A 25,924-nucleotide genomic window follows, 5' to 3' on the forward strand; every position below is an offset into this window, starting at 1 on the left:
TGCAAAATCTTCAAAATGTTGTCATAGAAGGATGCTTTTGCCACAAGATGGCGTTGTTTACACACCGTTGTGCTTGTCATTACATTTCCACCTGTCCTTACTTTTTTACCTACTTGTGAGTGTGCTTGCGCGCGTGTGTGTGTGGGCGTGTGTGAGTGTGTGTGGGTGCGTGTGTGTGTGTATGCTAATCCTTGTAACGGGTTACCAGCCCCTGTCTATGTGTGACTACTTGCAATCATTCAAAGGTGGGTCAATTGGGTGCGGTTCCGCTTACCTGATGGAATGCTGTGTCACCATGGATATCGAGGTGAGGCTTTTGTGGAGCTATCAGGTCCAGATGCGAAAGAAAGGTTTCAAAGAAAAAGTTTTGAAACGTAAAAAATATATTTTAACCTTTTGAAACCCCCCAAAAATATGTGGTGTGTGTGTACGTACTTCGTGCCACCTCTGCATTACTCAGTGACCCAGTTGGGCCACCCCAATTTAAAAAGTCATTTGCCATTGAGTGGCACCAAAGTGGGGAGGAATTTGCGGAGTCATAGGCCTACTATTTGCATAATAGGATACTGCATATTGGAGGTGTCAAGGCTCTTTAATGTTTGTTGTAACAACTGAGTTTTAACGTGGTTAGGAGCCTATCTAATTAAATCTAATTCACACATTCTTATCAAAATGTAAGGTTAGCCGCATATACCAATTATTATTGTAAGGCCATGTCCAGACTGGTTTAAACAGTCCACACAGATGACTAATTAACATGGAATTTTTGTGAAAGTAAGAAAGCCAGGCAAATATCTGGTTAGTGGATGGCTCCAGGCATCAGATACTTTTTACAGTGAAAGTTTCCCTCCCATCGCTCCCAGTGTACAAGTTTCAGTGAAGCCAATTCTAAGGTATCTTTCATGTGAGCTTTTTTTCCTCTAGTCTGTACACACACGCAAACATGCACATACACATCCATCCCCCATCTCGTCTTGCGTGAGAGACGCGAATCAGTCCTGCTCATGTCGAAGCTAAGCTGTCTAAGTGGGGGGTAGCCTACCCCTCTCCTCACTTCCGATTCTTTCTTTCTTTCTTTCTTCCCCCCCTCCCCGACCTACCTACCTCACTTCTTCCATTTACCTGCATATTACTCACTCCTTTGTTGTGGTGTAGGAGTGGCAGTGACCATACACATACACTTAGTCATCCACCTTGAGTTATGAAGGCTAGACTTGAGTAAACGTTAAATGTTTTACCACAACTGTCTTGTGTGTTTAGTTAAATCAAATCCGACGTTTATAAGACGCTTGTATTGGTAAAATACTTGCTGAGACAGCACATTTCCTGCCAAACTGAGTTCAAGCAACGGCTTATTGTTATCATTACGACAATACAGGCCAGAAAGGGTCTCTGTTAATTGCACAGTAAATCTTTTGGTAAGGGGGTAAGCGGCGTGCCACGGACAGTGTCCTCCTCCGCAGGGTGAAACAAGGTTTTTTGTGTGGGTGAAGTAGAGCGTTGCAGCTGGCCTCGAATCTCAGCTCACAAAGCCCTCCTATTAGCGAGGCAACGTCGACGCAAAAACAATCAACATATTACAAACACAGAGCGACAGGGACGGGGTAAACATTCAAACACTGTGGTAAATATTTACACAAGACATCTGAAGGAAAACCTGAATAATACCTTAATGGATTTAATGCATTGCGAGTGCACGTCCTGACCGTGAGAGGGCGGGCACTCCAGGAATACTGCAGATACTTTGGTAACTCTTTGGCCACATACAGTATGTAACAGAAACATGTCTGATGGGACTGTGTCGTGACATGCTTGGGCACCACAGGAGGACCTGGTTGCACGGAAGACTCCAGAGGGAGGTGTCCCACAGAAGTGAGGATGAACCGTAGACACGCTAGCTGGGTGTTGTGTTAGCTACAGGCTACTCTACAGTGAGATCACCTGCACTTCACCCCCCCAGAGAAGAATGTATCAGTATGTCACAGTTAGATGGGTTTTAATGGTAGAATACTCGCGAGGATGCGTTTGATGAGAAGGACGAATTGTAACAGTACAGTGTTGCTGTACTTAGAACATATTTTGTTCTTAAGTGATGTGTGAATATGATAAATTCTGGGAGTCAGTTGGCGGAGCGGTGAGGGAGTCGGGCTAGTAATCCGAAGGTTGCCAGTTCGATTCCCGGTCATGCCAACTGACGTTGTGTCCTTGGGCAAGGCACTTCACCCTACTTGCCTCGGGGGAATGTCCCTGTACTTACTGTAAGTCGCTCTGGATAAGAGCGTCTGCTAAATGACTAAATGTAAATGTAAATTCTACTGTACAGTATGTCATCTTTAAGAACTTGAGTTCTAAAAGCATCAGACTCAAATTCATCCTCACCTCAAAACATCTACAGCATGTGATGTTGCTATTGGCTGGAGGCGGGTAGATTCAGACACTGTTTACATCTCATTTGGCACGCACATGTAGAAACCCAGATAGAGACAACCACAAAGGCTTACTGCCCAATCCTCTAAGACGATTATCAAACTGATCAGCTCAGCGAAGATCACACAGACCACAGGGCCGCCTGTCAAAATATGATCCTCTTTAATTGAGAATTATGCATTACACCAAGTTACTGTGCATTATGATAACCAATTTACCCCTCCATCTCTTGACAGATAATATTTAGCTTTATAATCTTGGAGTATCCAGATGTGTTGCACAAGATGTGTTTGACGAGAGAGGGTGCACAAGAACACATTTTTGAGAAAATTGGACGCCTGGTAGCCAAGAAGACTGCTGCAACTGTCTGAGAGGTGATGGGTGTTGATTCTTTAAATGACGGTTATTCACTCACTTTCATCCCTGTCTCTGTTTATGGGTTAATCAGTTCCCTACAGGAGTTCTGGGTTCAGCCACAGTTCAAACTGGAGATAAAACTGCGGTTTTCTATGAATGATTAGATTCTTTCGATTCACGCCTGTAGAAAGCAGCTATGCCATTTAGTTGACATGACCTATCAAACTGTGTGTGACAAATGGAAGTTGGTGTTTCAAAATCTTGACATGTTTTTCTTTGAGTTTTTATAGTTATGTTTGAACTTTTCAACTTACGGATTGTCAGGTCACCAGAGAGTCACATCTACAGTATAATGTTAGTTGTATATGAATTTGGTAAAAATATAAAAGGTTTTAACTGCCTTTTACACTTTCCTACAGCACCAACAACCACTTATTTCCTGTGTTCCCTGTACCAGAGTTTTTATTTTATTTTCCTTTCATCGTTAAAATGTATTCACTATTTTCTATAAATAAAATGTAGATTAAAATGTATACTTTTTTATATTGCAATCCTCTTTTCTGATACTAAGAAGATATAGAACATCCCCCCTCTCTAACCATTACACGTCTTGCTTTTTGTTATCAAAACCATTGACTCACGATCTTAGACATGATTGCTTACATTTTCCAAAACAGCTAAATACTCCATTTACATTAGACTTGCCAAGTAACGGGAAAAGGAGTTTGAACCTATAGTGTTAATACGTAGGGAAAAAGTCTAATCTTAACAAACAGGATGATAGAATAATCACAATCTTGTCAAATCCAGCTAAGAGACTACCAGGGGAATGTTTCCATGACTTGATGCCACCTCCTCAAAAGGACAAACAGGAAAGAACCCATTCTCTCCACCACCCCAGTGACAACCACATGGTCCATGTAACGTAATGTTATTCGTAAGGAATAAGTAATGTTGTGTGAATCATTGTGATTTCGGGTTAGAATCCAAGTTGTAGCTAAATATGTGCAAAATACTAGTCAACATCCAGATTCCCAAAAAAGATCTTCATTGACAGGTTCAAGGTTTTGTATTTTTTATTTCTAACTAGTGTTAGTAGTGGAAATACATATTTACAATGTGCAAATTACAGTTGCATACAGACAACACAACCTCATATAATCTTGTAAAGACAACGCTAACTAGCTTTGGTTTACAGCCAAAACTGTAAAATTTTCTACAAGTTTCCCTTCGTCACATTTGCAGTTGTCTAGATTCTGCATACAACCACTAAACTCAGACTGAAACAATGACCAGCTTGTTGTGACTGTTACCACTGTATAGCATTGCTTTGGTAAAAAAGCCATCTGTGTTTAGGCTGTTCACGTTTATTCCCTGGTTGGTGTGAAAGGATCTCTCAAGGACACGCTGCACCTTCTATGCTTGAGCACCTCTAGTGAAGTCAGGTGAGACTGCGTACAGTATTTGCTAGACTCTTACCAAGAAGAATAATTCAACTTATTCTTGTCTTTAAACGTCAAATCCACCTTTTATTTTAACATATAAAATATTTCCCTTTTCGCCTTACCACTCTCTCCTGCCTCCATTCATTCCACATCCGCCTGCCTTACCACTCTCTCCTGCCTCCATTCATTCCACATCCGCCTGCTCCTCTGCCTCCATCCCAGGCGCCTCTTTCTCCGGCAGCAGGCCGTACCCGTTGAGGAACGCCTCGACGTCTGTGGCGAAGAACTCCTCGTTCAGGTGCTGCGTTGCCGCCAGGAAGTTACCCAGAAGCTCGCCGGCCTTGTACACCAGCAGCGTGGGCAGAACGTCGTCGTGGAAACGCTCGCCGGCGCCCGTGGACACCGCGTCGATCCTGCAGAACTTGACGCTGGGATACTCGCCAGCCAGGCAGTCCAGACAGCTGTTGAGCTCCTCGCAACCTTTGACCCCAGCCTTGTAGATGTGGACCACCACCACGGTCAGACGGTGCTCCTTCTCGATGACCTCCAGGAAGGCGTCGCCGCTCTCCAGCTCGTACACGCCCTCGAACTTGGGACCGAAGCTCAGGCGTTCGTGCATCTCCTGCATGCACTGGCGACGATATTTCTTCAGGCTGTTCTCGTCCTCCTCCTTCAACAGCTCGTACTCCTGGACGCTCATCTGAAAGCACGACACAAACGTCGAGCATCACTGACAGTGCGGTAGGGTGTAACATCACACGGTAGGGATGTAAAATACCCCGGTGACGATAACCCCCCATGAATGACAGGGTGATCGGGACAGTGTTGGGGAAACTTCATCTGCCCATCTGACGTTGAACTCCACAGCTGTGTTCATGTGGCTTAGCAATTTGGCAAATAGGGGAGTCAGGTGGCTGAGCGGTGAGGGAATCTGTAATAGTAATCTGAAGGTTGCCAGTTCGATTCCCGGTCATGCCAACTGACGTTGTGTCCTTGGGCAAGGCACTTCACCCTACTTGCCTCGGGGGAATGTCCCTGTACTTACTGTAAGTCGCTCTGGATAAGAGAGTCTGCTAAATGACTAAATGTAAATGTAATTTGCTCCTGAGTGTGTCGGCCAGTCCTTGACTATCTCCCTATAAGGCAGTATTACGACTGGTATCAGATGGAGGTTTGCAGTGTGTGTCGTGTGTCTCACGGTTGTGTCTGGACAGCATAGCACTGTGTTTTGTTCTAGACTTAGACAGACCTTGCGGTTGAGGCCTCCCCTGGGGTCATCGTTGGGCTTCTGTGGGGATGACATCTGACGCAGCAACTCTCTCTTCTGTGGGGGCAGAGAGTCCTGGTCCATGCTCTCCAGCTTGAATCGCCTCCAGTCATTGATGACTCCTTTTGGGCCTGTAAAAATATAACATATATATAACACATATAAATATGATATGTATATTATATATAGGCATCATAATAGCCAGTGTTTAGTGTTACTCCTCTGTGTTATTGAGTGGTTTGATTGAATTATCAGATCACATGGAATTCATCCTAGGAACACAGGAGCACGACGGCGGCCATCTTTGTTTCAGGTTTAGACTGTGAAAAGCTGTCACAGCCAGATATATATATATAAAGGCTAGATGTCTTACGGCTTTTCAACCGATTTTTAAACGGTTTGGTTTGTTATCGACGTCAGAGATGTCGTTATGCCACTGCATACTTCTATTCTATATATTTTTTTATAACATAATTATTCCTAAGTATGCAGTGGCATAACGACATCTCTGACGTTGATAACATTCAAACCGTTTAAAAATCGGTTGAAAATCGATCAAGTTATGGTTATTTAAAAAGTACATGTAGCACCAACACAATGTTATGGGTGAGCGAGTTGACTGTAGCAAGATGGCCGCCATGTGCGGACGTTCGACTCCGTTGGCCGGCAACGCGGACGAGACATCTACCCTTTATATATATCTATGGTCACTGCAGTGTGATTGACAAGCACAGCATGCAGGAGAAGTGAATCATAGGTGGGCGGTGGGGGTTCGTGCAGTATCTGTGTGATGGATTACAGCCATAACCAGATCCTTAAGGCTTCCTTCTAATTGCACCATGGTTGGGTTAGAGCAAGTAGGGAAAGCTGCTTTGAGCATCTGTCAAACTGCCAACATGCTACATGTCTGGCTGTCTGCTTTATCTACTTACACTACTTATCTCTCTCTCTCTCTCTGTCTCTCTCTGTCTCTCTCTCTCTCTCTCTCTCTCTCTCTCTCTCTCTCTTTCTCTCTTTCTCTGTCTCTCTCTCTATGTCTCTCTCTCTATGTCTCTCTCTCTCTGTCTCTCTCTCACTCTCTCTCTCTCTCTCTCTCTCTTTCTTTCTCTTTCTCTCTCTCTGTCTCTCTCTGTCTCTCTCTCTCTCTCTCTGTCTCTCTCTGTCTCTCTCTCTCTCTCTCTCTCTGTATTTATCTGTCTGTCTCTCTCTCTGTCTCTGTCTCTGCCTGGTGATCTGTTCTAAAACTGTCCTCTTTCCTGTACATAAAGTTATAGCATGTAACCCTCAATTGTTTAAGAATTAACACTTGTTAACTTTTCGTAGGTTGTACCTATGAATCACTCAAATATGGAATTTGAGTGATTCCTGGATGAGATATTGTGCGCCTAAAACTCTGAAACACAAGACAGCTCATTGCTTGAAATCCAATCCTGTTTCCTGGAAAGGACACTCTATCTTACCTGTGTGTGTGACTGGAAGTTCCTCCTCGTCTATTGGTCTGTCAGACATGTTTATGGGTTACCTGTTGTAAGAAGAGCAGAGAAAAGGACTCAAATGAAATTGATGCATATGTATAGATTTGAAAGGGCCCTCTTATCTTCCTAATAACCAACAACTGTGGTGTGTGGGTGTGTATGGTGTGTGTGGGTGTATGTGCATAGTGTGTGCATGGTGTGTGTGTGTGCATGGTGTGTGAGTGTATGGTGTGTGTGTGTGTGTGTGTGTGTGTGTGTGCGTGTTTGTCGGAGGGGTGGGTAAGTACAGCATCAGGTTCTTTAAGTTCCACCATGCATTGAGTCACCATGGGTTCTGAAATAAAATCCTTATGTCACACATGGTGCTGGATTACTCCAGTTCAGGGGATCAGGAACACCCAAGGAACAAAGTGGCCTAAGAGCCAGTCCAAGGTTACTGATGTGGTCTAAGTAGATTACTTTACCTTTGGATCTTGGCATATGCAGTTAATATAAAAAAGATCAAATATTGCTCCTTTGGAGTGATATCTTGGTTGGATTGTAATTGTATCTTGAATCTTCCAATTCTATTCAGTCAAATCTCCCGAAGTCTCAAGACAGCTAACAACCTGAATGAGCACTGGGTCTAAAGTCAAGGACATTCTGGTTCTCTGTGATTCATGTGATGTAATACCTGCTTTTGGCAATGGGTACTTGCTTTGGCCTGTGCAAAGTCAATACGTTATTGGATTAAATGGGCTAATCTCCATCGTCGACAACCGCCTCCTCACTCCATGCAATCTCGACCCTACCTGTTCAACCTCTGTTCAACCTCTTTAAATCAGAGCAGGGTCTTGTTTCTGAGCTCAGGTGGTTAGGATGGATTTGTAGAGAGGTGGTGTCAAAACTGTGCTAAAGGCTAACACAGTTTAGAGGGGAACTTTAGTGTCTCCCTGTTCAAACGGTAGAGTGAGAAAATTCTCCAATCACCAATCAATTGGAAAATTCTTAGAAGATATAGACATTTTATAGAGACGTAACTTCTTAGTTTAAAGACCTTAAGACCTTACAAATGTAATAAAAGTCAATATTAAACCTGTTCTCCAATGATAAATAGTTGTTAACATAAATACGACAATGCACTCTGTAAAGCAACAAATTAAAGAGAGATTGCATAGATGGCTGTGTTTGTACGGTATTATAAGGTGTTTTTTTTTGTGCCATAAAGTTTTGTCAGTATGCTAGTCTTACTGCAGAATCAATTGCCGTTTGGGGACATGAAAATGAAATTGTGTGTTCATAGTATTTGTTGAGTAGAAAACAAACTTTTTAGGTGAACAAACAAATGTGTTTTAAACAGATGGCTACGCAAGGACTCCGAATGTATCTGTCATGCTTAGCACCCAAAACACATATCCCCAACAAAACCATAGAGTGTATCCAAGTTTCTCTCAAATCATCCCTCATAATGTCTGAAACAACCAGCGTCTCACCAACGACTAGCACTACGAAATGATGTAAAAGCGTCAACATAAAGCCATGCTGCTTACAACAGCAAGACAGAAACGGTCAAAGACTGAAAGCCATTCTTCATAACGGGCATCCCCATCTTTCCTCTTACCTGTGATCCTGAGGTCGAGATGAACAAACTGCTCCACTCTACTCAGCTGCCTGCACTGGACTCTGGTCAATCACTTCACTGAGATATCTAATACTGTGGTTGTGTTTGTGTGTGTCTAGATGTGTGTTTTTTGTGTGGGCGTGTGTGTGTGTGTGTGTGTCTGTGGCAGCCAATGGGCAGGGCCCAAGGGAGATTTCAGAGAAAGTGCAATAGACATCATGGTAGGGTCTCACAGAAATAGCTCATGGATCCTAAGAGGATTTCAATGCAGGAATTAGAGACCCATGAAGAGTGAGGAGACCGTTATAGATACAAAGAGACACGATGTAAAGACTGACATAAAAATATACAAAAGGCCACAGAGTATAAAAGGAATCGTCCTAACCTCAAATGGATTTTCTTTAATCTGAAAGTCAATAATCCACTTGATGCTAATCACAATTTGACTGAAGGAATTAATTACGTTTTAATTTATTGTTATCAAGAGTTTTAAGAATTCATACAAACATTCTATATAATATATGACCAGCACATTTGGTTCTACATGAAAACAAATCTTATATAATTCGTTCATTAGTCCAGTTTACATTGGAAGTTTTACTTCAGTTTAGCTATATGAAAGATGTAACACACTAACAATAATAATGTATTTGTTTAGGCGACTTACAGTCCAGGAGGGATTTGAATCCGCAACCTTTTGATCTGCAGTCAAAAGCTTTAACCCACTGAGCTTCATAACCCAAATATGGATTTGTCTATCAACTTTCAGTTTTAAGAAGTATATATTCATGTTCAATATGTTGCAATGTTTTATAAAATATAAATATTAAATCCCATATATGGAAATATATTGCCTAATATATCACATTATATTTTCCAATATACTGCAATATATTTTCCTTCCGTAAGGGTATTCTGCTTTGGAAGTCAAGGTAATTAAAGGTGAAGGGCTTCAATCTATGTGTTTATTCTATGACTGGAAGGTGTCACTGCCCCACTCAAAGGTCTCATGATCTGATCATTTATCACACAACGAGTGTGAGATGTGTGAAAGTTTTACCCTGTTAGGTAGTCACACGTTAAACGCTTCCCTTATAAGGTCATGTACGAGTCGGGTTAGCACAGGTGAGACTCGCATATGGAATGCTGAATCACAGCACTGCGATATCGAACCGCGGACACAGATTATATCCAGAGGACAGTGGGAGCGGTGTTCACCGCAGGTTCAGAGTTTAGGCTTAAGGGCTTACCAGGCTTGGCTGTACAGGCAGATGTCAGACAGCTAGGGTCAGAGTTCTGTTCCTCATTGAGAGTAGATTACCTCAATGGAGCCTGACTCTACTTATTTTAGGACACACTCTCATATTAGCTCATAATTCTCTTTCAGACCTTGACTATTTTCAGAACGGTACACTATGACCGGCACAATGATCCCGAATTAAGACTCGACACTGAGCTCTTGGCATAATGAATTGATTCAGCAAACTATTCTGTTTTTTAATTGTGTGTAGCTATTCTGTTTAGGCTTTTTTATGGACCTTTTTGTCCATGATTGCATTAAACCCAGTGACGAAGAGACCGTAAGAGCCAAGCAAATGTTGTGAGAAAAACACGGTAAAATAATGACGACACCTGATGTGTCATTGTCTACCACTGTGGCCGGTGACATCTCTCCTGACATCGTCATCCTGCGCCATCCCTGTGAGTGGCAGTGTCTTACGTAAGACGCCTTGGGATAAAGTCTTGGTACCAACAAGCTAGCCAACACCTGTTAGTTCCTCAGTAAGCTCTGGATGTCAACAGTCAACTGCCAAACATGATCTTCCTCCTTTGAAAGGAACCAGCTTGTGATCCAGGCACCAAACAGAGGCCTAATAGAAATTCAATGACATGTTGTAACCTCTAACGGAGAGACATTGTTTGCAGCTTTACTGGGTCCCCGGCGTTTATTTTTATCTATTTATTTGTATTTATCCAATTTTTAAATTAGTTAATTGAGTCCATTGTCAGGGAAAGAATAAAACAATAAGATCAACGGATTTAAATAGGATTAATGCAATTTGTAGGGGGCCCGCATCCAGTGCTATTCTCACGTTGAATCAGAGCCTTAGACTACAGTAGACGCATGCCTTCTACGAGCTCAGCTAAATGCAAATTATGTCAGATATTCCTCTAACCAAGCTATTGTTAGCTTAGTACGAACATGAGTGTGAGAACTGCTGAAATGTTTTCAGAGTAAAATGGATTACACGTCATCATAGCTTGTCGGTGTCCTGAGAATTACCAACACACACACACTCTTTCTTGACAATTCTTTTCACAGGAAAGGTGTGTCACTAGGCTGTGCCAGTAGGCTGGTTACAAGCTACCTGATCGTTGTGTTTATTAGCATTTTTGTGGTGATTGCTAATCTTTTGTTTGTAGGGTGGTGGTGTTTGGTAAGAGTTTAATAGATCATTAAGATGTTTTGTTTTCTATGGAGGCAACCAAAACTATGTCCGAGATGATTGATGCAGTGTTTGGGTTTCAGTGTGACTCATGTATGTCCTAATGTCTCTTGTGCCAGCTACGGAAGGAGAGGTAGAGACAGAGTTATATATGGCCATTAGGCACGTGAAAATACATAAATCATTGTTTATTTTTTGTGTAACTGTGCGAGAGTTTGGTAAGCAGGCCCAAGAACAATAGAGGGATCCTCCACAGGAAACAGAAACATGTGTTGGAATGATCACTTCCCATTTTTTTTTACATAACTACACCAGACCATGTGGTTCTATATGAACCATATGTTTCCTGACGCACACAGTGTTTCGAGAAATGTCACCAGTCACTAGGAATCATTCCCTCCTAAATGCATCGAAGCAAATTCTGAAAACCCTTTTACACAGAATTGTTGAAGTTTAATGGAAGTTTATGCTTATCTATACTTGTTCTATGATTTTTTTTTTCAAGCAATCAGTGATTTGAGATATGTAATCAGTCACCTATTCGAAAATCCTGTCAGCATGTAACTATTAAATGCACTGTAATATTATATGCAGATGCATGTACACAGAACAGGATCAACTGGAACATCCACATTTCTGTTATCACTTTTCTATCTCCTATGCATTTCCACAGAAGGTTCTCTAGATGTTTGGGAGCAGCAAGGAGCAGAACATGCTGACATGGTATGCAGGGACTTCCACAATGTACATATATGGAATGGAATGTGGTTTCTACAGTAGAGGAGAGGTCGTGGACATGTGTGCCAAGGTACGATGCGTGTAAGTTAGCATGACGAGTACTAGATGTAGAAGCCGGAGACAATGTACCGTCTGGAACGATGAATTCACCTTTCGGATTTCCCCTGATGCATCAGTGCCTGATCTGCCAGGTTCTTCCTTTACCAGCTAGTTCATCTATTGGTTAGTTAAACAATTCAGTAGTAAATCAATCAGCTACTCGGTTGTTCTAGTCTTTGTGTCACTTTGAAGAATCACAGCACAGTTGTTTTTTAATTAAACCATGAGGGCATCTTGACTGTATAAGGGGATACCCATGTGGTCCTTGCCTCATAGTTGGTTTCACAACCGGATCACAGTCTTGAACCATGCCACAGATATGTATGTGCACTGTATAGGGATTAGTCTGGTCTAATCCCCCCTCCCCCCTCCCCCCTCCCCCCTCCCCCCTCCCCCCTCCCCCGCCCCCCCTTCCACACCCCCGACTCTCGAAGCAGAAACTCTGTTTGGTTACGTCAGAGTGACGAAAGAGCTAAGGTGGGATTTCCTTTTGTGTCTGTACACATGGCTAGAATGGGTTTGGGAATAATTACTAGTCTGCAGTACCTTTGTACTTGTCCCAACCCCTTCCCTGTAGAAATACATGAAGAGCTGAAAGTGAGGTTTGTGAACGTTGGCCGTTTCACGAAGCTGTACTTTTCCGTCCGTCAGGGTATAAATGTGTAGCGGGAGGGGGGGGGGGGGGGGAGGGGAGGGGAAATGCTGTGTTGCATGGCTCCTTCGTTGATGTTGGATTATGTTGTCTGTCTGGAAGGTCGTTAGGAGCTTGGGGGTACCATAACCTGCTGTTCTGACTCCTTTTCACATTTACATTTAGTCATTTAGCAGACGCTCTTATCCAGAGCGACTTACAGTAAGTACAAGGACATTCCACCCGAGGCAAGTAGGGTGAAGTGCCTTGCCCAAGGACACAACGTCATTTTGCACAGCCGGGAATCGAACCGGTAACCTTCAGATTACTAGCCCGACTCCCTAACCACTCAGCCACCTGACTCCCACTTTTCACATCCGTATTCATTGAAAAGTGAAGAACACACAGGCCCTTTCAGTTTGTTTCCTAGTTGGATGGGGTCAATGCTTTCTCAGTTATGACCTCCTTATCAGGGTCAGCCTCTGAGTAACAGACAGTGGGTTCTTCCATGTTTGAGACACAAGAAATGGCATTTTCCATTATTATGCAATGTCTGCCGGTCGTGCCCCTAATAACCCTTTTCCTGAACTTTTCATCAGCTCCATCTCCTCTCAACTACGTGATCCAACACCCAGGTACAGGACCTTCCCCATAACTGCTCCTAAACGTTTGGAGTCACCTGAGAGTGCAGCATCTCAGAGACAGTTTCAGAGACAGCTTCGTTCCCACAAACACAGGCACAGAGCGTGCGAGGCAGAGAGAGACGCTGAATCGTAGCGAGGCTGTTCCTTCGGGGTGCTTGGTTTGGTGGTTAGAGCTAATTCATTACCTGCTGTCAATTCCACTCCACCCTCCCTCCCCCCCCCCCCCCCCCCCCCCGGCGCACTGCTGTTACCCCCTGCCCCCCCCCCCGCCCCCCCCGGCGCACTCTGCCTGCTGAGTGGCGGTAACAGCAGAGGTGAGCACAAGGGCAGCGGCGGGTTCACACACTAATAAACATATCAATCAAGGAAAAGCGGGAAAAGAAATGCCTGGCGAAAAGAACGACTGAACTTTTGAACGCGACGTGACAGCCGAACCAAGAGGCAACTCACTGTGGGTCCTGCAGGAGAAGGGATCAGCCAGGGACCATCCCAAACTGCAAAAAAAATATTTCAGGGAGGTCGACCAACCCCCTTGAGGGGGGTCCACACTGTAATGTCTGAATGAGTGCAGGAGGGGAAATCTTTGAAAGGAAAGTTTGACTTTTAAGTCGTAGGTCTGACCATAAGACACGTCTGCTTTTTGTCAACTAGTCGACTGATTTTGTGAGCTCAGCACATCTGCATCCAATTTATGACATTTATCGTAAATGGACTTGTCTCTCTGTGTGTGGTATGTGTTTGCGTGTGTGTGTGTGCGTGCTGCTTTTCTTAAGGAAAGTTTTATTCTAATGAAAATCAGCCCTCCTAGGCTTCCTATGCATGTTAGAATATGTGTGTGTGTGTTTGCGTGTGCCTGGTTGTAACTTTGATAATGTTCGTGTCTACGTGTGATAGCCTGTGCACATGCCATGCCCATGTGTGGGCCCATTTGGAGCAGATTCTATGCTTTATGACCATTACAACGGTTTATATGACTCTGACAGCAGTCATAGTGTCTTCCAAAGGTCAGCAAGAGATTTGGGGGGAAAAGTTGAAAATGATCTACCCTATACTTCTACAAACTGGTTCCGCCACATGCAGACGCACACACACTCACACAGACACATAAAAAAACAGATTCAAAACCTTCCAGGGGTATTTTGTTACATCTCTAGGTCCTTAGTTGCACAGATGAGACAAACATAAGGTCAGTACTTTTCCTCCTTGTCATGACACATGTGCGGTTGGGAAATAAGAGAAAGTCACAGACGGACGTTTCACTACAGGACAATCTCCTAGTAGCGGTTTGGTGTTTAAATTTAATGACACCCCTTATTTCCTTGATTCACCGTGTGTGTGTGCCATGTGTGTGTGTGTGTGTGTGCATTACACAACAGCATTCCCGTTCGGTGGAGCTGCGTGCGTAAGAGCGGGGAGGGAAATCTGACGTGGCAACTCCCCACCCCCCCCTTTACTATCTTGTGTTATCATAATGACAACACAAGTTTATATTCAGGGCCATTACTCACTTCACTTCACTGTAATGTTATTGTTTTGGTGAACGCTGGCTCCCATGAGGAAACTATGACAGAACTTTCCCTATGTCTTGCTTGACCACTGGAGGGCACTAGAGGCAAAGCCAAGACTTGAAACCCCAATCTTCTCTTCAGTGCACTGTTCGAGTCAGCGGACAATCAGTGGCATGGCCCTTCTGAATGCCTCTCCCGGCCTGTATACATGCAACCGCCAAGATCCTCTGATCTTTAGACGTCCGCAGACATCCCAAGTCTCCCGGAAGTTCCGGGAGTCTCCCGCATTTCAATAGCGGCTCCCTGACGCCCGCAAATTCTACGCAATCTCCCGGAAATCGGGGATTTTGTATTTAGAGCGAGCGAGAGACTGTCCAATGCTCATTTCTGGTGGACACAGGTGTACATCATGCGTCCGGATTGCGTCCCGGGGGGGGGGAGGGGGGGGGAAGCTACCTCCCAGAAATGAGTCTCTGCAAGTTGGGATGTCTGCGTCCCAACTGTGTGTGATTCTCAGAGGAATAGCTGCTCTGGTATGTCACTTGAAACTCCTGACAGAGTCATACGTGTCTCACTGTTGCGGCGGTGCACCCAGTCATATTTGTGCTTGTCATGTGTACACTCACAAACACCCAGGAATTACAGAAACGCAAGAGGAGTATCGATGATTGAAGCCATACCCCCACCTGAAGCCATACCCCCATGTGAGAACCATTATTTTGTTTTCCGTAGTAACCTTGAAGACTTAACAGAAGATGACGCAATCGCTGTTTACGTGACTTTTAGTGTAGGTGTTGTATGTCACCCCCGGGGAAGATAACAACACAAATGTAAATACCTGTGTCAGAGGGCAAGAAGAAAAGCAGCCAGGCCCTCTCTTTGCCGTGACTTCCTCCCCTACCCACGCATCTCACCCTGCTCCCCTTCTACATCCTTTGTTTACCAAAGCATGTTTACATTTACATTTAGCAGATGCTCTTATCCAGAGTGACTTACAGTAAGTACAGGGACATTCCCCCCAAGGCAAGTAGGGTGAAGTGCCTTGCCCAAGGACACAACGTCATTTTGCACGGCCGGGAATCGAACTGGCAACCTTCTGATTACTATCCCCAGTCCCTTCTACATCTTTTGTTTACCAAAGCATGTTTACAGACGGTCCCTTCATCTCTTCTCCCGCCATGACTCATTCATTCAGAGTTAAATGCAGACATATTAGCGTAATCATATTTACATATTGATTTTCAGCTATCTTTGGAAGTCTCACTTCTACCCAGAGTATTTTGGCGTTGACCTTGACGAACACGTTATCCACCTCACCCATCTTCATAGATTTCAGTTGAAACGTGACAAATGATGACAAGACAGTAACAGTGGTCAGGGGTCCTTCTTGAGTTTGTTGCTCTCTGTTTATCAGAAACACAACTTCTGCTTTCACACAAAAAAAACTGCACATTTTAAATGTAAAAAGTAACTTTCGTTTATGTGCACTCTTGTATAATAACCCTAGTGTTATTATACAAGCCAGATGGCTGAGCGGTGAGGGAGTCGGGCTAGTAATCTGAAGGTTGCCAGTTCGATTCCCGGCCGTGTCAACTGACGTTGTGTCCTTGGGCAAGGCACTTCACCCTACTTGCCTCGGGGGGAATGTCCCTGTACTTACTGTAAGTCGCTCTGGATAAGAGCGTCTGCTAAATGACTAAATGTAGTGTCCTCATTTAGCAGGCGCATCTTTCATAACCTCTTTGTGTGATAAGAACCCACAATTGACTTCACACGCATCACACATCCAACAAACATACACTCCAAAGACCACAACAGAACCCCCTCAACTTGAACATATTTACATCTGACACAAACAGTCCCTAATAACAGATTTCATTCAGTATACATTGGAGGGAAGGATGGCGTCAGAAGATAAAGATTGTGACGCAAAGGTTAAGGTCTCAATAACCTAGTTTCGGTTTTACCAGGACTGGATCCTGAGGAGCACTTCAGCTGCGAACCGTAACAGGCAGCCTGCATTCAGACCATACGTGACCAAGTGTCAACAGGAGGGTATCAGGGCCAGGTGTCACATCCTAGTGCTGGCTCATTAGCGAAAAGCTAACTCACCCAGCACCAAAATCAGATCATGAACAGCTCACTGACTGAATAATCCGAGCCAAACCCCCTCCGCCAGCGCACTGACCCTGTGCCGATGCCACATGTGGAGCGATCTCTGGCTCATGGTGTGGTTTCCGATAACAGATCAAGCCAGCATGAGGTGTGTTTTCAGACAACAGGACCTCCACCACCTCCACCCCCACCTCCACCCCCCACCTCCAGCCCCCACCTCCAGCCCCCACCTCCAGCCCCCACCTCCAGCCCCCACCTCCAGCCCCCACCTCCAGCCCCACCTCCACCCCCCACCTCCAGCCCCCACCTCCAGCCCCCACCTCCAGCCCCCACCTCCAGCCCCCACCTCCAGCCCCACCTCCACCCCCCACCTCCACCCCCGACCTCCACCCCCTACCTCCACCCCCCACCTCCAGCCCCCACCTCCACCCCCACCTCCAGCCCCCACCTCCAGCCACCACCCCACCTCCACCCCCCACCTCCACCCCCCACCCCACCCCACCCCCACCCCCACCTTGGGTTCCTGTGCTCATCCTACATGAATATCTAAGCATCATTGGAGTGCCTGCTTTGTCAGATGCTTTTGTATGAATACATAAATGACTGTCAGTCAGTGAACCACATTTGTGGTTAGGATTCATGTAGTAAATGGGTGTGTCATGACCTCTGATCAATTAAGACATTGACTACAGTGGAAAAGAACCATGTAAAGTTTTACAAGTGCATGACTGAATGGTCTTCGCAATAACATTTTTTACACACTGTTGTCCATTGTGTTTTAATTGTGTATTCATTCTTTTCTCATTTCCACCCACATGCCTCTGCATGGGGATCAATACAGTGTTATATAATCACATCTTATTTCAGCTCGGACCATTACTGACCAACCTATTACGGATGATTCAAGGCTATTCATTGTCCATGGGTCTCTCTCTCCCTCTCTCTTTCTCTCTTTCAAAAGTGTGCAAATACACCATCCCAGGGAGATTAATTATTTCACTTAATTGTAAATACGTGCTGAAAGCAGACACTGATTAAGCTTCGGTCAACTGCGTGGGAAACTTCAGCCGATCTTCTAGAGGCAGCGCAGCAGCAAAGCCAAACATTGATTCCTATCAAGATCTGCTTTGCAGAACTTAGATGTATAAGAAAACATTGTGTTGCTAAATAGTAATTTCCCACCTTGATATGTGCATAGATACTCATTGTATTTAGTCATTAGTCATTTAGTCATCAATGCTTTGTATGCATTGATGATTTCAGTACAATGGAAATATTTGCTTGTGATGTCCAATGTTGATTTGACAACCTGAGTGGGTGAAAGTGCAGGTTTGTCATATTGCCAGGTATTGTTTATTCAAACTGGAGCAACAACAGTTCTTAGCAATAACACAAAATGAAAATGACATTTTCATTTCATTTTTGAAAATGAAAATTGAATCGTATTGTGTTGTCACAGTTCGGATCGTCATGTTATTGCACCAGACATATGAAACCCAACTACCATCAAGGAAATTCAGAAGTTGTGACACACAGAATCCTTTGTTTGTTTTATCTTCAGTATACTACCCATGGCAGTTCAATTGCTTTCAACCAAATCATAGACTGGAATCTTCCTTTCCAAAATTAAGAGTTGCTAGAAGTTTCACACTTGAACAGCCCAGAAGTTATTTCACAGAAATGCAAACAGATTTAAAGCCCAAAGCTGACCACCTGCATGCATCCCTACTCCATCAATCCGGCCCAGTATGGATGGGAAATGTGGGCGTTTGTACAGTAACTGTTTGATAGAGTTTGTGTATCAACAAACTCAGCATAGGGCCTCATCTGGCCAAACTTCTCATCTTGTCTCATCATAACACAATTAGAGAGTGGTACGACTGCCTTATATGGCTCCGGAAAGCCAGGGTTAGGGTTTGCACACAAGCGACACGTCAGACCAGAGGCATGGGTGGGTTTGAGTCCAGAGAAGAGGTGGAGACTCGGAATCTAAACATAGGATCTGGCGGAAGACATTCCTCCTTGGAGAAGGGCAGTGAGCGTTCAAATCATCCGCTAAACATAGCACGGTCAGAGATTCAAGGGTGTTGATGGATACACAGACACTCACAGAGGCAAAGGCTCAAGGGGTTGAAGCTGGTCTTTTTGCTATCTCGGTGTTCTCCAACTTTGGCTCTGTATCGTAGGGCACAGATCTACATAGGTAGAGACACAGGTCGCAAACTTTTGCAATGTTAAAAAAACTAAACAAAGAACCTCAACTACGTATGTGGCACTTGACGACGTAGTGAGACAAAAAACACTGTGCCACTAAGGTGACCACATACAGTGCGACTTATGAGGATTTGTTGTTGTAGCTGTTGCCTGGTGACAGGAGGAAGATTCAAAGCTGTCACTGGTACAGCAAGTTCTAATTGCTCAATTCGAAGGACATGTCCCATCATCATTGGTTGGAGGAAAGCAGACTTGACAGGAAGTATGATCTCACCTTTTGTCCTGGGGCAGGTACTGTCAGTACAAGTCGTCACCTCGAGTACAACACCACAACAGTCAGATTTAGCAAGACGTCAAGATAGAGAAACCTGACATTATACTGGCTGCATTTCAACAAACCAACTGAAAGTGAATTAGCCGAATAAAAACGTAAATTCAAATGAATATGACTAATTTACCACAGAGTCGTGATGAATGTAATGCATGACCTGAGTGATGTAACCTACCAGATACGGTGAGAGCTGTGCGTGCTGTGACCGGCAGGTGAACTTAATAACCAATCAGCGGTGTCATCTCCACACCGGGCCCTGACACCGGGCCCTGACACCGGGCCCTGACACCGTGGTGAGCCAGAGGGCAGCCGTTTCCGGTGGCCCCCGCCTCTATCGCCAGCGCCTGAGCAGCAGCACGTAACTCCGGCAGCCGGTCACCGCGTCCGAGCTGCTGGCGCTGACGGCGGTGTCCGCTGGCACACGGTGGGAAAACACCCCCCGGCGATTTCCTGATCCCCTCCCACCACGGGGCCCACGGACTCAACACGCTTGTTACACACACACAAAGACAGATTTGTTCACCCGCTCCTCTCATAGACGGGAACCTGGACACGGCAACTTCTGTTGTGCAGCAGTCCTCTCCCCTCGGGCTACTAGGAAAAGGGGACACACACTAATAATGCACACGCACAATCAGGTCATTTTCCTGCTGTGACTGGCCAAGTGAAACTACGTGCGACAGATAGTCCTACGCCTGCTCTTTGATGTGAAGGATGAGGAGCGTGAGGGGGCAGGACCGAAGTCTGATTGGGATGACAAGTGATGCACATGACTCAATTAATCTCAGTGTGCGCGTGTTATTGTCTGTCCACGAGTGCGCGCCCGTTTACGTGCGTATGGGATGTGTGCGTGTTTTGTGTGTCACTGTGTATTGTTCAGTCTTATTCCAGTGAAGTAACAGACACCTATATTAGCCCTCAAGCCTCCACTGGAATATACCACTGGTTAGTCAAACCGTTTTTCTGGATAGAAGTGATACGAATATTTAGCCTACCAAGTTTGGATGAGGGTTTTAAAGTGGATTAAGTGGACTAAAAGTCAAGACTTCCTTGCAAGGCCGTAGCCATTGAGTCAACATTGGGGAACATTGACGAAATATGCTGTCTGAGGGTCCCCCCCTGAAAACTTGTTATGTTTAGTTATGAATGATAAACAAAATTATGATAATTTCGGACAGCATGCATGGTTGCATGTCGTAGCGTAGCACACTTATATCATTTTTTTATATCAAAATATCGGGGGGTACATTTTGACCAGATTTGAATATTGAGGGGGATGTCCCCCCCCAATATATATTATGATTACGGCCCTGCTTCCTTGACCCAAAATCAAGAAAGTTATTTAGAAAATAGTAGCCCATCTTTCTTTAAATAGTTTCCTGGTTTATAACTGGAACATCCAAATATCATGTTTCAGTAGTTTCCTTCTTGGTAAATTGTTATGTGCACAATTCAAGTAATATGCCAAGGCAAGTCATAGTCACTACCTACAACTCCCTTTCTGATACCTTCTTCCAAAACAAACAATAAACTACTTCACTGAGGCGGCAACGCACCTGTGGTGAGTTCTGAGGTGGTTTTGTGTCCTTTTGTGTGTATGTGTGTGCGCGTGTGTGCCACATTCTTAAAGGACAACATATTCACAATGTAAATAAGTAACTGTTTTATTTATCAGAGGACAAAACACTTTAAGACACTTCTGGAGACATTGCTGTGCAAAAATAACATTTTGTAAATCAGTACAGAATCAACTTAGGCTTTGTATTCAGTTTCTCATCAAACTATGTTATTAGCTTTACAATGGCAGGTGGAATGTAACAGTTAGATTGTAAACTATAAATTGTTGGATAATTCAAGTATTCATGTTAGAGATTTTTTTGATGGAAACATTTTAAAAATAAATTAAAAACAAAACAAATATTAATAACAGTGCAGTTCAGAGGTCATAATAGTTCCAAAATACAATAAATAAACTTTTATAAATACAACAAAGACAAGAATCTATCTAAATTTACTAAATATGTACAAAATATATGTATAAAAAATATTGCATCAAATCCAGAATTGTATAAATACAATAAATATATATATATATAAATAAATCATTTTAACAACAAATCTCAAATCTAAGTGTTATAGCTCAGTGGACCTTTCTTTCAGAATGACAGTTGGATTGACTTCCCTCCCACCTGCCTGTGCTGTGCTTAAGTTGATGGTGAAGGACCCTGTTTCTTTTACATCAGGCACTTGGAAGGACGCCACGGGACACGGGCCCTTGACGTTGTTGCATACTAGCCTCTGCAGGGAAGCTGTGTTAACGATATCATAGCCCACGTTGCCACCAAAGGTGCTGGGCTTCCAGTACTCTGGAGAGCAGATGGGGTTTCCCATCAGACCTTTCAGGGAATAGGGGGCTCCCATCTCAACCATCGTCTCCCCAAAGATGGCGTTTTCTCTGGGCTTCTCCACCAGCAGGCCTGGGTAGAGCTCCACGGCATCCACATGTCCATACATTTCCTCCAGCAGTGCAGCCATCTCCTTCTCTCCTGAAGCGCACACACACAAACAGATGGGTTAGTACAGTTACTGGTTCTGGCTTCTCTCCATGTCTTCTCTGTTGCCTTACATCCATATAAATCTACGTTCTTATCTATAAATGTTATTGTTATGACAATTGGCCATGAATACACGTTCAAAGATGCCACACGCCATCATCATAGGGGAAACCTCATCTTAATGAATTCACATTGCTGTCGTTGAGGCAGTGCAGAGCAGCTGAACTCCTGGAGGTCTCACTGAGTGTTTACATCCAGATCTCTGCCTCTACAAACTGCTTACACTATCTGGTGCTTCAGAGCACATCTGTCCTCTCAAGTTTCCTTTTTTCCAGGAACGATAAAACTGCAAACTTTGCAATCTCAAGAAATGGCAAACGGATGTTCCTAATGCCATGACTCCCATTCGTGTCTTTGTCTCACCTGTAATGTCTTCAAAGGAGCTGTAGGGTTTCATGGAGAATCGCTTCCTGTAGGCGTTGAGGGACTGGTAGCGCATCTTCCTGCTGTTCTCGATGGACTTGATGGCCACGTACATGACGGCTCCTGGAACGTTCCGGCCTCCGGCGACCTGGTGAAGAGAACAAACGTCAGAGGTCACGACTGGTCAGTCCAAATCCGGCTCTCCAGAGTGAACACGCAAGACAAAGAACACGGTGAAAGAAGCCGACAGACTAAGGACTCCTTCACTATAATCGTCACTATATAAATCGGGGTCATGCAGAGACCCGGGTTTGATTCCGGCTCGGGCCCTCTCTGCACGTCTTCCCCCTCCCTCTCCCCCATACTCCTCCTGTCTATCTCTTACTGCCTCTGTCCAATAAAGCCATAAAAAAGGCCCAAAATATATACTTGAAAATACATAAATAATAACAGTCACTACATCACTATTATGATACTCGCATATATTTTAAGCGTAGCAACTGCTTGTGTGACAGCAGTGGCCCTGAAGGAGGCTTACCCGTCCAGACACCTGCTTGGTGAAGGAATCCACAAGGTGATTGATGCCGTGCTCTGTCACCACCGATGTGTTGAAGACAAACTGCTTGTAGTTATACTCCTGGTCTTCGATGAGGAAGCTGTCAGGCATCAGAGGGTGCCAGTGATACAAGGTGTTGAACTCGGATGAAATGCGGTTCTGGTACTGGAACTGCTGCTTGAAGAGAAGCTCTGGGTCGAACTTGAGCTTGAAGTGGTAACCGCTTAGATGCTGGACGTAGTCCTCGATTACGATCTTGATGGTCTCACCTATGGTAACGGATCAGGGTAACGTTACAGTTTTTGTTCAGCTCATGCTACATTTATTTGAGCTTGGCAAAGTAAAACTGGGATCAAATCCAACAATTCTATGTCAGCAGAACGAGTTTCCCCTTTCTGAAATTACAGAAGGTTATAAATGATCTTATCCGTTAAGTTAATGTTTAAGTAGTGTGGTCACAAGACAAATATTAGAGCAGGCAAAGTTATATTGAAAACATTGAGGAAGTCATTTCCAGCTTTGTTATAGTGTCAGCCTGACTTTGATATAGAGTAAAACAATATATCTAGACAATAACCCAATTTCAATCTGTCACAAACACAATATATCCTATATTATAAAAAATTAAGCAACCCACCAATCAGAATGAGGCGAGCGGTCTGGAAGAGCCTATCATCATCCCAGTCAGGATGGATCTCCTTCATAATATCACACACACGATTGTGTTCACGCAGCCAGATGGTGGCATACATCATCAGTCCCGGGACCAATCCGAACGCCTCGTGTCCCACGGCGAAGCGATCTGATTGGGCGATGTGAGGGGGGTAGTGCATCTCCACACCGACCTCGCTCACCAGAGGGGGGTACACCTCTCCATCCACCACCTGTCAAGGGCGAGCAAAACATGATTATCTGTCAGCTGGGAGAAGATGAGGTGATTGTCAGCTGGGAGACATGCAGATTAGGGAGTGTTCAGGTGTGCCTGCAGTGTAGAACAGATGTGTTCCATACCTGATATCTCATCTTGCCGTCCTTCATGAGTCTGAGTTTGTGCTGTCTCTCCAAGGTGTCCCCGTAAATATGAGAAAGATCCACCTGAAAAGCAGTCAAGAAATAAATATGAATTTAAGTTCTTTTTTACTGGGCATTACGAGTCTTCCTATGATGGATTCCCTGCAGTGTTGTGCTGTTCAAACCCAAGCTCACCCCGTGACCCTGGGCTTTGGTGAAGGCAGGCCCCTTCTTCATGTCTGACTTGAAGAACTGATGGGTGAAGTGCTGGGCGAAGAAGGCAAACATAAGGCTGGAGCCCTGGGGGTCGGGGATAAAGGCTCTCCTCTGGAGAAGCTTCTCAGCCAGCATGGAAGCATCCGGTAACTCCTTCTTCCCTGCAACACAGAGCGCGGTTGGTTAACAAAGCGCGACGTTTCAGCTGATAGGATTTAACAGGATGGGACTCTGGATAGGACTTTCAAATCATAGATTTTGTGTTGCTTTTTAGATATGCGTTTCAGCTATCGTCTGAAAGGAACTCTCGGTTTGGGTGGCCGGGTTTCAATTCACATGAAGGCATTCTCTTTGGGATCAACACTGGAGCAACACACATAGTGTGTCTTCCCCTCTTAGGCTTGCAGTGCAACAATTTCCCGTACTTAACAACACAACAAGGATAGCTTAAGAGGTTGCGATGTGATATCCCCTCACAATGAGAGTCTGCCTGATCGACAGGAACTTTCTGTCATGTGCGGTCTATGTTACGGGAACAAGCTTTTCTTGCTCAGCGTTAAAGAATCTGTGAGAACAGGTTTTGGAGAAAGGGAGAGGGAAAGGAAGCGTACCTACTACCCCCATTGGGGTAGGACAGTGTTTGGGGACCGGAGGCAGGGTGCGGGTATAGTAGGAGAGATTGGAGTAAGCTTCCCAGCTTTTGTAGTGATAATCTGCGTTGTATGTGGGAGGGCTGTCGATTAGATGCGATCGAGCTGTGGAGAGAATAAACGAATGTAGCACAGTCATTTTTAACGTCATTACGTAGGCACTGTCTATTTCCATGATTTAGTACGTTTAATTAAAGGGCATAATTTGAGACTATCTAGGTCTAAGACTATAAAGAGCAGCTGTGACCACGGTAAAGTTAGACTTACATGTCAGCACATATCTCATGATAGCGTCTCTGAGGAAAGAAATGTTGTTGATAATGTTCCAGAGTCCTTTGAAATGGGTGAGAAGGTAATGCACCGTGTTGGGAGTCGGCTTCAGTGTGATTTTCATCCACGTGAAGAATTCAGCTGTCAAATGAGAATGTTAAGATCAAACAACGTTAATTATTAGATGTTTTTCCTGAGATAACACATTGATCTAATTCGTTACTTTGCTTTTGTCTTTTTTTTATTTTAAGAACTTTACTTACGTGTGGTGCAGTTCTGGCCGTAATATCCTGTCCGCGTACAGTCGCACTCGTAGTCATCGGCTCCCATAGCTGTACACACACCGCGGTTCTGGCATGGTTGTGAGCAGCAAGGATTACCTGTAAATGAATCGTTTGGTCAGTTAATAAATCAACATACATGTACAGTAATCATTTGTCCAAATAAAAACTATAAATTATTATTTGAAAAGACTAACCAAAACTATCTTTAATAATTGATGATACATGCCGTTTAAGAATATTATAAATATTGTAGAATGCTATATTGAGAATATTTTCCCACTGTTACATTTTTTACTGTAAGAAACGTATTCTCATTTCGCTACTTACCCCCTTCGCAGACAAGTATGCCCAGTGTCAAAAGTAGAACCGCAGCTATGCTTCTGTTCATTCCCATGCCTCTTCTGATACCGCGCTTCTGTTTTCAATTCACTCCAGAGGAGTCCGTTTCTGAGATTGTGAATGGACCAACGAGGCTCGACCTCATTCCTTTATACTGCAAGAATGACGTAGTAGCTACTCCAACCTCCTTTGCCGCCTGCTAGTTCAAAACTCGGAGCTCAAGTCTATTGAATGAAACAGCTAGCCAAAGAATTGACCAGTGGCAAGCATTGGTCATCGCCATACCAAATGACTTTAGTCATTAATCTCAGACACTTGATTT

The 25,924-nt window shown here is 44.2% G+C and overlaps 2 protein-coding genes across 2 annotated transcripts; both read right to left on the bottom strand.

Moving 5' to 3' along the window:
* Positions 1–3,911: 3,911 nt before the first annotated feature.
* pdcb (phosducin b) lies at positions 3,912–8,628 on the bottom strand. The gene is made up of 4 exons (XM_067230721.1): positions 8,572–8,628; positions 6,957–7,018; positions 5,479–5,627; positions 3,912–4,929 (listed from the first exon to the last, which is right to left on the bottom strand). Exons 2-4 carry the CDS (start codon positions 7,003–7,005, stop codon positions 4,414–4,416), a joined length of 714 nt encoding a protein of 237 aa, XP_067086822.1. The 5' UTR covers positions 7,006–7,018; positions 8,572–8,628; the 3' UTR covers positions 3,912–4,413.
* Positions 8,629–20,944: 12,316 nt separating this feature from the next.
* On the bottom strand, positions 20,945–25,713 carry ptgs2b (prostaglandin-endoperoxide synthase 2b). Its single transcript, XM_067230718.1, has 10 exons — positions 25,591–25,713; positions 25,243–25,359; positions 24,977–25,120; positions 24,671–24,814; positions 24,039–24,220; positions 23,844–23,927; positions 23,470–23,716; positions 22,815–23,101; positions 22,277–22,424; positions 20,945–21,844 (listed from the first exon to the last, which is right to left on the bottom strand). The coding sequence occupies exons 1-10, from the start codon at positions 25,655–25,657 to the stop codon at positions 21,432–21,434; spliced, it is 1,833 nt and encodes a 610-aa protein (XP_067086819.1). The 5' UTR covers positions 25,658–25,713; the 3' UTR covers positions 20,945–21,431.
* Positions 25,714–25,924: the final 211 nt, after the last annotated feature.

The sequence above is a fragment of the Osmerus mordax genome, chromosome 27 (genome assembly GCF_038355195.1).
Source record: "Osmerus mordax isolate fOsmMor3 chromosome 27, fOsmMor3.pri, whole genome shotgun sequence".
NCBI lineage: Eukaryota > Metazoa > Chordata > Actinopteri > Osmeriformes > Osmeridae > Osmerus > Osmerus mordax.

Coding starts and splice junctions, on each gene's coding strand:
- pdcb (XM_067230721.1), bottom strand. CDS start 7,005: ATGTCTGACAGACCAATAGACGAGGAGGAACTTCCAGTCACACACACA. Junction 5,628..6,956: donor ACTTCCAGTCACACACACAG/GTAAGATAGAGT, acceptor ATATTTTTACAG/GCCCAAAAGGAGTCATCAAT. Junction 4,930..5,478: donor GGGGAGGCCTCAACCGCAAG/GTCTGTCTAAGT, acceptor TCGTGCTTTCAG/ATGAGCGTCCAGGAGTACGA.
- ptgs2b (XM_067230718.1), bottom strand. CDS start 25,657: ATGGGAATGAACAGAAGCATAGCTGCGGTTCTACTTTTGACACTGGGC. Junction 23,102..23,469: donor CGCTCGCCTCATTCTGATTG/GTGGGTTGCTTA, acceptor CCGTTACCATAG/GTGAGACCATCAAGATCGTA. Junction 21,845..22,276: donor CTCCTTTGAAGACATTACAG/GTGAGACAAAGA, acceptor TGTGCGCTTCAG/GAGAGAAGGAGATGGCTGCA.